Source organism: Sus scrofa, chromosome 14 (assembly GCF_000003025.6).
Source record: "Sus scrofa isolate TJ Tabasco breed Duroc chromosome 14, Sscrofa11.1, whole genome shotgun sequence".
Taxonomy (NCBI): domain Eukaryota; kingdom Metazoa; phylum Chordata; class Mammalia; order Artiodactyla; family Suidae; genus Sus; species Sus scrofa.
Window position 1 is genome coordinate 114,068,482 of NC_010456.5, and position 13,812 is coordinate 114,082,293.

At 38.6% G+C, this 13,812-nt stretch overlaps 2 protein-coding genes and 1 pseudogene across 4 annotated transcripts in view; all 3 read right to left on the bottom strand.

Moving 5' to 3' along the window:
* The window catches only part of NT5C2 (5'-nucleotidase, cytosolic II), a 105,010-nt gene that overhangs the window by 6,031 nt on the left and 85,167 nt on the right, over nt 1–13,812 (bottom strand). Inside the window, exons 5-11 of the mRNA XM_001929278.6 lie at nt 12,007–12,102; nt 6,711–6,802; nt 6,512–6,569; nt 5,397–5,490; nt 4,712–4,765; nt 1,481–1,564; nt 405–446 (exon numbers count right to left, since the gene is read on the bottom strand). Coding sequence (XP_001929313.3) covers nt 405–446; nt 1,481–1,564; nt 4,712–4,765; nt 5,397–5,490; nt 6,512–6,569; nt 6,711–6,802; nt 12,007–12,102 — 520 coding nt within the window. The remainder of the gene's footprint in view (nt 1–404; nt 447–1,480; nt 1,565–4,711; nt 4,766–5,396; nt 5,491–6,511; nt 6,570–6,710; nt 6,803–12,006; nt 12,103–13,812) is intronic.
* The window catches only part of PCGF6 (polycomb group ring finger 6), a 225,002-nt gene that overhangs the window by 6,025 nt on the left and 205,165 nt on the right, over nt 1–13,812 (bottom strand). Inside the window, exons 14-21 of one of the 2 annotated variants that reach the window (XR_002338753.1) lie at nt 12,007–12,102; nt 6,711–6,802; nt 6,512–6,569; nt 6,232–6,408; nt 5,397–5,490; nt 4,712–4,765; nt 1,481–1,564; nt 405–446 (exon numbers count right to left, since the gene is read on the bottom strand). The gene's annotated coding sequence lies outside the window, so the exon portion shown is untranslated. Of the gene's footprint in view, nt 1–404; nt 447–1,480; nt 1,565–4,711; nt 4,766–5,396; nt 5,491–6,204; nt 6,409–6,511; nt 6,570–6,710; nt 6,803–12,006; nt 12,103–13,812 lie in introns of both variants that reach the window. The other variant, XR_002338752.1, reaches the window with a different exon arrangement.
* LOC102163924 lies at nt 12,843–13,758 on the bottom strand (annotated as a pseudogene). Its single transcript, XR_001304661.2, has one exon. The product of XR_001304661.2 is annotated as a translationally-controlled tumor protein pseudogene (transcript).

Sequence of the window (13,812 nt, forward strand, 5' to 3'; positions counted from 1 at the left end):
TGATACTACCTGCTAAGCATCAAGGTTAGCTGTTCTCTTGGCATAAAACGCAGCAATAAGAGCAGAATCTAGAAGTTGTCAAGATTATACACATTTTCTCCTTCTCAGATTATCTTCCTCAACCTGAAAATTCCTTTCACTGCCACACAAATTTAAAAATTCTGTACAGAGCTTCTTGGGCATAAAGTTATTCTGATCCTACCCTATTAAATACCACAGGAATCTCTTATTTCTGTCTACCAAGTTTTCAAATTGCTAGCAACTTTATCCTAACTCCTGTGTTACTGCTAATCATATTAATGAAGATTTCTACATGGCTCCTGATCAATTCCTTACCCTCAATATTTCAGGATGATTAAACAGATTATTACTAAAGCAACAGTCTATTAAGTTACATAGAGTACCTTGGGGCCATGTGGGAAATCAAACAGGTAAGTCATAATTTTCTGGAAAGAAAAAAAATTCAACATAAGGTCCATATACTACTTCTGTAAGAGATATCTGACACCTAAAAAAATCACACACAAACTTTTTATAAAACATGTCTTTTTCAGTATAGGATTCATCACATTCTTGTTACCTCTAAAGTTTATGAGATAGTAATGTAAACCAAAAATTAATGCTCGATCTTAACAAACAAAAGCAAGCTTCTGACATTCTCAGTAGAACATTGGCTTCTTCTAGGAGATAATTTTGTACAGACTCACCTATATCCAATTTTCCTAGTAGACTGGAACATATATTTGGAGGTAAGGGGTATGTGAGATATGGGTGTAGGAAAAACTAATAACTCACATGGAAATGACACACCCTGGCCTTCCTACTGCTTGTTCCAACTTGCTTACTCTGAATTATCACATCTCTAAATCAACATTTTACATAACGAGGATTAGGGAACGCTGAGTTTCTTGCTAGTACTATGAACTTGTAACTGCCTTAGCAAAAGTATATGAGATTAAGGAGTTAAATCGACTTTTCTGTATGCTTTAATCATTGCAAAAAATTTTTATAATGATTTTTATTTTTTCCATTATAGATGGTTTACAAAATTTTTTTTAAAGTTATCAGGTATTAAATTTGATGGCTCAGAGTCAAGACATCTTTGCACCATCTATTACTGTCTGGCTCCCAAAAGCAGGGAGGGTATGAACATACATATGTGCAATAAAGGGTGTGATTTCTCAAGTTTTAGAAATGACAAAGAAGACATTTTAATCAGCATGAATGTTTTAAACACCCCCAAAATGAAAACCTTCAAGTAGCCAACTGTAATCAGGGAAAATAGTCAAAAGAAATATTTAGAAAAATTTGAGAACCACTCTGATGCATGCCGTATTTTTGCTTTTTTCATTTCTGTTTTCAGAATGAAATGGCAAAAAAATTACTCTACTTAAAAACCACCTTTCTCATTATTTTTACAGTCTTCAGTCCAAAATAATTTCTTTGTATAAATAAACAAATATGAATATTTAGCACTTACATCTGTATATTTATAGTCACTGTTCGTGGCAAGAAATACTTTCCCTACTTCCTTCATCCGGCTCAGAAGCAAAGGCAGTTTTCCCTGGAATGTAATTATGATGATAAGCAAAACATTAAAACGCACAGATCTTCCTCCACTTATGATGGGGTTATGTCCTGATAATGCACCGACCATGACAGCCTAGCCTACCTTAAATGTGCCAAGAACATACATTAGTCGACAGGTGAGCAAAATCATCTAACACAAAGTCTATTTTAAAATAAAGTGGAGTCGGAGTTCCCATTGTGGCTCAGTGGTTAACGAATCTGACTAGGAACCATGAGGTTTTGGGTTCGATCCCTGGCCTCGCTCAGTGGGTTTAGGATCCAGCGCTGCTATGAGCTGTGGTGTGGTCTGGCGGCTGCAGCTCCGATTGGACCCCTAGCCTGGGAACCTCCATATGCTGTGAGAGCGGCCCTAGAAAAGGCAAAAAGACAGAAAACAAGTAAATAAATAAATTAATTAATTAATTAATTAATAAAATAAAGTGGAGTTCCCATTGTGGTGCAGTGGTTAACGAATCTGACTAGGAACTATGAGGTTGCAGGTTCGATCCCTGGCCTTGCTCAGTGGGTTAAGGATCTGGCGTTGCTGTGAGCTGTGGTGTAGGTTGCAGATGTGGCTCGGATCCCACATTGCTGTGGCTCTGGTGTAGGCAGGCGGCTACAGCTCCTATTAGACTCCTAGACTGGGAACCTCCCTATGCCGTGGGAGAGGCCCTAGAAAAGGCAAAAAGACAAAAATAAATAAATAATAAAGTGTTGACTATCTCATATAATTTATGGAATACTGCAAGTGAAAAGAGGAATGGCTAGATAAGTTGCTGACCCCTGAGATGGCGTGGCTGACCGGAAGCTATAGCTCAGTGCTGTGGCCCAGCATCATGAGAGTACTGCAGGGCATATCAATAGCCTGGAAAAGGATCAGAATTCAGTTTACCTGGCATACAGTTTTCACTGAATGTGTATCACTTTCACACCATTTTAAAGGCAAAAACTCTTAAGTCTGGGACTATCAGTATATATTAAATTACGCTGGGACTATCAGTATATATTAAGTCCAGAAGTCAAATACTGGACTTTTGTCCAATGAAATAGGAAGAGGGAATGCCTTTTACAGGGTGGGTGGTTGGTTGGTTGGTTTTATAATTTTGCCTTTAGAAGACCATTATCATTATGCGGGAATTATGTACTATATACATAGAATATACATGGACTGAATAGATTTCTATATGAAATATAGAAATGCTTATATGCTTATTAAAAACATGTCTCTAAATTCCTCATTATATCCACCTCAGGAAAGAGTTTAAATTACCTTGTAATCTCTTAAAGTAAGTGAATTAAGTGTGTCAGCGATCAGTAGAAGCTGATTTTAAACATCAGCTAAATATCCTAGATGAAGAGTATCAGATACGGCTTCACTGTGTATACTTTCATTTTATGAAATACCTTGAGAATGACATGATGTGTATAGGATGCAACCTACAAATGCCCAGACCCACCTGCAGATGTATGAGGAAATTCTAACTCCTGATGTGACCAGAAAGAACAATAGCCTTTCCTTCTCTCACAGTAAATAAATTCCTTCACTCAAATCCTCCGGAACCTCTCCTGAACCCCTCAATGTTCCTTTTTCTTTTTCTTTTTTGCTGTGCCTGTAGCATGTGGCAGTTCACAGGCCAGAGATTGAACCTATACCACAGCAGTGACCTGAGACACTGCAGTGACAATGCCAAATCCTAACTGACTGAGGCACATGGGACCTCCCTGAAATCAAATAATCTTTACAAAGTACTTTGGGAAAATACTGCATTCTGCTACTTTTACTCGGTAAGAAAAGAAAGAAGTATCTGATCTCAGTGCTATACATATGTCTGTGTGTACTTTCTATTTTGAAATAATTTCCAACTTACAGAAAAGTTATGAAAATAATACAGAGGGTTCCCATACATTCTTCATCCAACTTCCCTTAACATTAACATTTTAATCCCAGTATAATAATCGAAGTTAAGAAATTAATACTGGCACAATGCTCTTAACTAAATTACAAATACTAAAAAATTCTATTAGGAAGTTCCCGCTGTGGCACAGCGGAAACAAATCCAACTAGTAACCATGAGGTTGTGTGTTCGATCCCTGGCCTTGCTCAGTGGGTTAAGGACCTGGCATTGCTGTGAGCTGTGGTGTAGGTTGCAGACATGGCTTGGATCCCCTGCTGGTGTGGCTGTGGCCTAGACCAGTGGCTACAGCTCCTATTTGACCCCTAGCCTGGGAACTTCCATATGCCACAGGAAAAAATAAAATAAATAAATAAAACTTGTATTAGATTTTCCACTAATGTCTTTTGAAACTTTCCTCCTTATTCCCTGTTGATAGGTTAAAGACAATTTCAATAACTGTCACACATAGGTACATTTTTGAGATGATCTAACACTGTGGTTATGATCCAGTTACATTTAGGTGTGACTCCTGACTTTACTACTTACTAACTGTATGAACTTGGACAATTTATTTAATCCTCCTAGTCCCCAGTTTCTTCAACTATAAAGCACAGGGAACAATATCAATTCAGGGTTATATGGAAGATTAAATGGGATAATGCATGTAATCACTTAGCTCAGTGAAGTGCCTACAGTAATGACTCTAGCTGCTATTATTATAATCAGAGCTAAAAGGACAAATGAAATGCTGGGTCTTGCCTATCAAAAACAGGATAAACTGGAGTTCCCATCGTGGCTCAGTGGCTGACGAATCTGACTAGGAACCATGAAGTTGAGGGTTCGATCCCTGGCCTCACTCAGTGGGTTAAGGATCCAGTGTTACCCTGAGCTGTGGTGTAGGTTGCAGATGAGGCTCGGATCCCGCGTTGCTGTGGCTCTAGTGTAGGCTGGAGGCTACAGCTCCAATTAGACCCCTAGCCTGAAACCTCCATATGCTGTAGGTGTGGTGCTTGAAAAGACAAAAAAAAAACCAAACAAACAAAACAAAACAAAACAAAACAAAAAAAACAGGAAAAACTAAGACCCACACTCTAGCTGAAAACTCTAGGTGACTATACTTAGTATGTTTTAAACTGCCAAGACAGAGAAATATCTGCCCTTGTCCACTGCATTATAAATAGGGTTGTTATTAATTTCCCTAATAGGTAAAGTTATCATGTAGCTCTATTTTTCCCTTTATTACTTACATCTTTGACTACATACTTCTCAAGATTTTCAACTGTCTTTTCCTTAAGGGAGCCCTAGAGGAAGAAAAAAAGGAAATAAGAACAAAATCAACTTTTAAGTCCATTAGAAAAATCATGTCTACTATAAGCCTAGTAATTTCAAGATGGAGAAGTAGACAAACTAAAGAAGGCCAGGATAAAGTGGCAGATGTGATCTGACGCAACTAGGCCTCAAAAAATGTGTTTAAAATATAAAACTATTTTTATTTTTAAACTAGAAATCAAAAGGTATTTCATATTCTATTCAGTATAGTTTATAATAAATGTAAACATAATATTCATTAGTTAATGTTATCAGCCAAATCAGAGGTATTCGGAAAAAACAAATGAACCATAAGCCATCATCAAAAGATATGTTTAGTATAATCCTAACACTAAAATCTCTTCTAGTAAGTTTGGGAAATGCAAAGTGAAATAAGATCTCCAGGCACCACCCCTGAGGAAAGAACAGCATTACCTCTGTAAACAGGACAGCCAAAGATAAGGACAAATGTATTCTAGAGAGTTATCCCCAGGGGGGAATCCCCAATCCCCTCTTTTTTTAACAGACAAAAAATTATGCTCTATCTGCACTTGGAAAGTTAATGTCAGATCATAAAAAACACATGCCAGACAGTAAACAGGTGAAGAAGCAGCTCCTAGGTACCTTGTAATGAACCCAGTCAACCGCATCTCTTACATCCTGGAACATACTCCGGTAAGACATGAAGAGGTCCCCATCTTTAAATCCTGTTTCACAGCTACAGAAGGATGCAAAGAACATGACAGGGAATCCAAAAGAGGGTAAATAAAGTGAATATCAAACACTGCCCAGGGGACCCAAAGGTTCCACTGCCACATGATAAAGGATGTTCGGCTAATTTGGAAAATAATTACCCCTTAATGAAAATCCATTTTGACCACCAGAGATGACTATAGGGTTCAACGGAATACAATAACTCTGAACAGATACAAAACGGTAGAAGAATATACTGAATGGAAGTGAAAAGGCCAGTTCCAAAATTATCCAGTTCTTTTATCCAACACTTTTAAGAAACAAGTTTCCATCAAAGAAACATTTTAAATGGGTAATTTAGGTTCTCTCCACCCTGACTTTTCCGTCATTGTCTCTAGGTACAAAGGTATTGCCTATTTTCTCTTTATCTAAGTGACTTAGTGCTCCACTAAATTTAGTGCCTTGAAGTAGATAAGGCCTAAAGAGGATAAGAAGTTAGCAACTCTAGTACATACGGCTGAACTTACAATTCCTCCTAGAAAGGAAATAACAACTTGTTCAAGACTTAGGCAAAATTCTACTTCAGGGAGGATAAACATTATTTATTCCTTAATCAAATTTTGCTGGGCCTGGGAATGAAACTAAATTACCATCCCTGAATGGCTCCTGGGTAGCTGCTGTGAAATGAGTCGGGGGGTTTTAGTGCAATTCTGCTTGGACAGATAATCATCACACAAACCTCCCACTCAGTTGTCACAATTAGCACCTCTGCTGGCCGTCTTCATTCCCAGGAGAAGCCAATCAGAAGTGGTCCCTTCCAAACATGGCTGCAGCACACTGGCAAGGAGGGGGCCGTGTGGGAGGTGAGAGCCTGCATGGAGCTGCTGGTGCTGTCCCATCTCTCAGGCTGGCAATGTGGCATCTCTCACTAGCACTAAATTCACTTCAGAAAAGCAGAAAAGACCTACAATGGCCAGTTCTCTAAAACCCTGTACATTAATTTAAAAAAAATCAATTGGAAAAAGAAAATTATACTATATACATACCTGGTATATCTGGGACAATTAGTAAAAAAATCTACTAGGCAGGCCAACAGGTAGGTCTCTGAAAAATGAAGAATAGATATTCATAAGCTATAAGTGAGATAATTAAAACTTGTTTCATTATCTCCCCTTGAGCAAAGACCAACAAATTGATTGTGGAAAGAAGGAAACATATCAGTATAGAAGCACAGAAGGAGTCTACCTGGTAGGTTGAATAGTGTGTTCAGAATGTAAAATCTTTCAGTGTCATCTCGTTGGATAAATTTATTTGGATACTGCTCTCTAGTTTCTGGTCTGAAAGAAAAAAAATTTAAATTAACTGACATTCAAACATAGCACAGTAGAGAGTTCCCGTCGTGGAACCATGAGGTTGTGGGTTCAATCCCTGACCTTGCTCAGTGGATTGAGGATCTGGCATTGCTGTGAGCTGTGGTATACTTCGCAGACGCAGCCCAGATCCCGAGTTGCTGTGGCTCTGGTGAAGGACGATGGCTATAGCTCCGATTAGACCCCTAGCCTGGGAACCTCCATATGCTTCGGGAGTGGCTCTAGAAAAGGCAAAAAAAAAACACACCAAAAAAACAAACAAAAAAAACCCATAGCACTATAATAACTGAAAAATATTCATCATTCAAAAATTAATTCAAATATTTTGGTGGCTACATGCAAGACAGGGTTCCAAATAATACACATGGGTCACTCTTAAAGATAAACAAGCTTGGTTCTAGCCCCTAAAAAGTTCTCAATCTGGTAAGGGAGGTGAGTCACATACACAATTATAATAAGGTAAAACATCACAACTACCACAAGAAAGGTGCAAAGATGAGAAAACAGAGGAAAGGGAGACCATCCCAACCTCAGGAGTGGAAAGAAGTGAACACAGGAATGTGGAGAGGAAAATCCAGGAAGGATTCATGAAAGTGGTAGCATATGCACTGACACTTAAAAGTCAGATCAATTCAGACACCAGTGAAATTTAAGTAGAGAAAGGGGAACAGAGAAAAACAACTCAAAAGATGAATTGAGGTACATCATGTTATTTAGGGCCACACTCTAACCATACAGAAGTTCCCAGGCTAGGGGTGGAATTGGAGCTACAGCTGCAGGCCTACACCACAGCCACAGCAATGTGGGATCCGAGCCACATCTTCCACCTACACCACAGCTCACGGCAACACTGGGTCCTCAACCACTGAGTGAGGCCTAGGATCAAACCCGTGTCCTCATAGATATTAGTCAGGTCTGTTACCCTGGGCCATGACGGGAGCTCTCATGTTATTGTTTTTATACTTCATTCGGGGTCAACAGAGCACCAATGACAGTTTTTAAGCAGAAGGATAAAATCACCTGAGCTGAACTGTAAAAATATTAAATTAGTAGGAGTTAGGATAAAATGGAGAAAAAAAAGTGAGGTGTGTTGCAAAAATGGCTACAAATTCTTCTCAGTCCCCCCCCCGCTTTTTTGGCTTTTTAGGGCCACAAATGTGGCATATGGAAATTCCCAGGCTAGGGGGCAAATGGGAGTTGCTGTAGCTGTGGGCCTACACCATAGCCACAACAACAGTAACACGGGATCCAAGCTGCATCTGCAACCTACACCACAGCTCACAGCAATGCAGGATCCTGAATCCACTGATTGAACCCGTATCCTCAGTCTGGTTCATTACCCGCTGAGCCACAATGGGAATTCCCTTCCTAGCCCTTTGCAATGTGACTCTGCAGGTCCTCCAGTTAAGAGACTCAGTCTATTTTTCCATCCTTGAATACAGGCTTCAAGAGCAGCAAATGGGATCCAAGCAGAGACCTGGAAAGCACTTTTGTGTTGGGGCTTGCCTGTTCCTGCTGCACTTGGAACTCTGAGGCTGCTATGTGAATGAGAGTGAGAAAATCTGCTGGAGCGTAAAAGGCTACATGCAGAAATGAGGTGCCCCCGCCATCAGGCTGCCAACTGCCAGACATGTGAGTGAGACCATTCTAGATCAGCTGAACAATCCCAGAACTGCCCAGCTGACTCTCAGAATTTTGAGCTAAACTAAATGGCCATTGTTTAAAGTCACTAGTTTTGAAATAATTTATTATGCAGCAAAAACTAAGAGACACAGAGACAAAGGACTGGGAAATCAGTTAGGTGGTTACTACAGCAGTCCAGATGAGAGCAGCAGGGGCATATCCCAAAGTAGGCACAGAAGAAATTAGAACGATTATTAGAGAGAGACTGCCAAGGTAAAACAAACAAGCAACTGACTGGATGTGGTAGATGGGGGACATAAGAGTCAAAGATGACGATGCTCTCACACTAAGGTGTCTCTGACAGGGTGGTGGTACCATTAACAGAAACATGAAAACTAAATTAAAAGTCGACATAAGAGAAGTTTTATTTTGGATAAGTTAGACTAAAAGTAAGCCTTTCTTTTTTTTCTCTCTCTCTCTCTCTCTTTTTTTTTTTTTCCATCTTTTGTCTTTTTAGGGCTGCACCCATGGCATATGGAGGTTCCCAGGCTAGGGGTCGAATTGGAGCTGTAGCTGACGGCCTATGCCACAGCCACAGCAATGAGGGACCTGAGCTGCGTCTGCGATCTACAGCTCTCGGCAACATTGGATCCTTAACCCATTGAGCGACCAGAGATCGAACTCGAGTCCTAATGGATACTAGTCCAGTTCGTTAACCACTGAGCCACGATGGGAACTCCTAAAGGTAAACATTTCTAAAGGTAATTAGAAACAAAAGTCAAGAACTTAAAACATATTCAAACTTGAAAGATAGCTGGGATCATCTAGGCGCAAGTAATAGATGAAGTCTTCAGGAAGATAGAGAGTAGACAAGGCCACTTTGAGGGCAGAGATAGAAGAGACTAAGACTAGATCCCTGGAGGACATTCAGAGTTTACAAAGGAAAAAAAAAAGCCAGTGAAATAAACAGAAGTTGTTAGAGATGCATGAGAACGTTGAAGAGTGAAATAAAATACTGCAAGAAGAGGAAAGGATTAGTATTAATAAAACATAACAGAAAAACCAAAAGGAAGAAAAAAATATAAAAATCCATAGACCTTACAGTGAAAAATGAAGATTAACTAGTTTAAATAGAAGGCACCAAATTTAAAGTTCATACTCAGAATAACTTGGGTAATTTCCTGCTTGGGTTTGTTAACTACAAATGGCATAAACTCTAGTTAGGAATATAAAATCACATTAGCTCTCTTAGTCACCCTTCTGAAATAAGAGTTCTCAATAAAGAATAACTTTGTGGAATATCAACATCTTCTAGCCTTCCAAGATTTTCTGCAATGAAAATTAAGGCAGAAAGGAATAGTAATGATATGCTTTCCTCAGTCAGGTTTAGCAAAGATGATATTGTCCTCTTAGATATAATATACGTCCCTATTCCTTTCATCATTAAAGAGTAATTCCTTTATCTAAGGAGAGTTAAGTTATTTATTAGGCAATTAGAACTCCACCTGACTTATAAATACAGTCAGCAATTACATTTTGTTTAAATTAAATACCAAGTCATGCTAGTATACATTTAAAATAAAAATTAATTCCTAGGGAGGTAAAGTATCATTAAAGAAGGGATGGTAGACTCAGAGTTGGGAAGAAAACACTTATAGCACGGAACTGCTATCTGTGACACAAAGAATAAAGATTTGATCTCAATATTATCCTAGTTTAAAACTTTAAAAGCCTTTACCATTGGGAAGTTCCCTTGTGGCACAGCAAGTTAAGGATCTGGCACTGGTGCAGCTGTGGCATAGGCTGCAACTGTGGTGTGGGTTTGATCCCTGGTCTGGGAACTTCCACATGCCACAAGAGAGGCAAAAACATAAAAATAAATAAATAAATAAAAGCCTTTACCATTGTCTGAAAAGAGGCTCCAACCCATTAGCAATGCATGTAGGGTGATGCTTGGTGGAGCCCTAATTTCTCTTCCAACCTTGTCCACCACTATACTTCAATAACTATCTCCCTTTCCCTCCATCTTATTCTTTCCCTCTCCATGGGCTTTTTTCTTTTTTCACTCTAAAGGCTGTATAGTGTTAATCGCTGTTTGAATGATTCTGTATTTATCCACAAATGATTTATTTCTGTAACACTATTAAATTTATTTCCAAAGGAGCTATATGGGAACTTTATTGGCTTATTTGGGGGAAGAAAGGAGGTCTGTGCATCTTGAGTTAGTAAATCCTACTAAGACAGAGACGTGCTTCTCTTTCTTTCCCTCTCTGACTACCCTCCCACCCAATAATACAAAAATCCCCTTTTTAGACATTAATACGTAGGACCACGGTTCATCATCACTGGGATTCGAATTATAGTGATAATATCCACACATAAAATAAAATAGCTTGGGTTTCTAGTATTATCTGTAGACACTTCACATTCTAAACCCTATCTTTTGATATTCATGGATCTTAAACCCTTCATGAGAGGAATCATGAAAGAAAGGCAGATACAACCACTGGCCTAATGAGATGTGTCAAGGTAGGATGTTTACTTCATATGTTCTCACTATGTGTACTTGGAAATCTTTGAGCCTGTGTAATACCATCTAAAGAGTCTTGTATTAGATGCTTCAGTTCCAAGTAGGGCATTGCTGTGACCTCAGATATAAAGGAAACTCTGATACAGTTTCAGTTAGTCTGCGTCTCTTATCACAAAAGGAATTAGCCAAAAATACAATGTCTCTTTAGCAGACTCTGTGTTTTTTTTTTTTTTTAATTTGGTTTTAAGAGTTGCTCTGACCCTAATACACTGTCAGAAGTAAATTAAGTGGTACAAGAGCAGAGAAAATATATAATTGTGTAAAGCCACAATTATAAAAATTGTCAAATTGTGACATTGACTTTTTAAAGAAAAAATTGGGATGTTTTACCAAAAAAAAAAAAAACCACACAGTAAATTTTATCTGCTGTTTATTACTAGGGTAGAAAGCCCAAATTAGTAAGAATAGTGGAAATATTCTAATTATGAAAATAAAACTTATCTTTATTTGTCTTAAATATCATCACTGTTTAAACCCATGTTTTAAGAAAATTTAACCATGATCAAATACCTTAAGATATTCATTAGCATATAAAAATAATGTATTGGCTGTTAAAAATATTAGTAATTTACACTGCTGTAGTTTTATATTTTTCAAAACACTTTTACGTACATACCTCTTCTGAGCAGCTACCTGAGAACTGTATTAAAAAGGAGAAAATAAAAGTCTTAGAATTTCAAATAAGTCAAAGCCACTAATGTTCTTTTTGGGCAAGTTTCAAGATTAGCTTTGTTGGATGCTATATAATTAGAAGGCACTTAACCTAAACAAAATGTAACTGCAAACTATATTTAAAAGTCATTTGGTTCCTAACTGCCTAAAGTATCCTGATGTAAAGGAATTGCTCTTTAATGATGAGGGAATAGGAAAGTATACTGCATTTGGGAGAAAAATGTCATTTCCATATTGCTTAACTATTAAAACATTAGAAAGAGGTTAAAAGATTCCTTGTACTTACCCCCTTATGAAGTTAAATCCATGTGCACAGACCAAAAGGTTTCCATAGGCGTCAACTTTCAAAAGATTTCCATACAGTGTGTCAAAGACAAGTCCCCTATATGAAAATGAAGACATTATCAATCATGCAAAGTAATAAAGGCAATAACATAATGTAGAATTTACTCAATCACCACAAGCCAATCCTCATCTTATTAAAATTTTATGGCGACTCAAGTATGTCCTAAACAATATAACCCTAGAGGCTAAAGTAAGTAAAGTCTTAAGAATTAATCCCAGAGCAACTAACAAATACTTTCTCTGTCCAGATAAATAATCACAACTATTTTATGTGAGAAATAAGGGCTTAATCAAGCAAGGTGTAAACAAGAATTCCTCTTAATACAGCTGATTCTATTCTATCTGTTTTTGTAACTGTATTAGTCTTTTTATTCTTTTGGTTAATCGCCTCCATTTGTAGGTGATGAAAGTGTAAGGAATCCACTTCAGGTGTAGGCACTGCTATGAGCATGGTCTTTCCCTTCAACTCAGTTATTTTGATTCTTGGTTATATTCCAAGTCTGGGAAGTGGTTTTCAACTGCAGAAGTTATCTGAAGATGGTCTTACACTTTCTAGTTGTGGTCTACAACCAGGTTCTAGCTTCTCCAGGAAGGCTACACAGCATGATTTAGATATTACATATTAAACTGAGAGTTGTATGAGTATTAAGTACATTTTATTTTTAGACAACCTACATGACATTTTTTTTCCCCTCAAAAACAATGCCTCTGCTCAAAAAAAAAAAAAAAAAAGAAAAAGAAAAAAGAAAAAAAAAATCAATGTCAAAAAAATGAGCTCAGGATGCCATCGGTCCCATTTGTCTCTAAGTCCTGATGTTTTCTGGATAAAAAGCAGCGGCCAGCCAGTTATGACTACAGGTGATAGGTCCAAAGTAACAGCCAAATTTGTTAATATTTTTCCATTTCTAAGCCATCCTTAAAGGAAATCATATACAGAGTCACACTATCCTCATGACAGTCCAGCAGAGCAACCATGCCGTCTGGATTCATGTTTTCACCAATGAAGAACTGACAGTTTTTGAAATTAGCAAGGATGTGCTTGATTTGTTCTGCAGCTCCTGTCATAAAAGGTTTTACTCTTTCTGCTCTCTGTTCTTCAAGCTTCCCTTTGATTGACTTCATGTAATCTTTGGTGTACTTCTTGTAGGCTTCCTTCATGAAGCTGGTTTCCTGCAGGTGATGGTCCATAACAATATCGACACCAGTGATTGCTGTGCTTTCGGTACCTTCACCCTCGGGCCCTTCAGCGGAGGCATTTCCACCAATGGGCGAGTCATCAATGTCATCCTCTGTCCTACTGACCATCTTCCCCTCCACCTCCAGACACAGCCCATCCACGATCTCCCGGGTCTTGCAGATGTCGGAGAACATTTCATGGCTGATGAGGTCCCGGGAGATGATCATGATGGCAGCTGGAGGGGGATGACAGCCGGCGGCACTAGCTTAGCAGGAGCCAGGAGCTCAGAGTGAACGTGGTGCAGCCAGAGTGGAGCTCGGGGCTGGAAGAGGGAGCGGGCAGAAAAGGCCCCAGCTGATTCTATTCTAAGAGAGTCTCTCTTAATTTCCTTGGACAACTGTGCCAGCTTATATTTTTCCCTCTATTAGATGCTGTATGTGGGATATATATGATGACATCTCAAAACAAGCATCTTTCTTCCTTTTTTCTTTTTTTGTCTTTTTAGGGCCACACCCTTGGTATATGGAGATTCCCAGGCTAGGGGTCCAATCAGAGCTGCAGCCAGCCGCC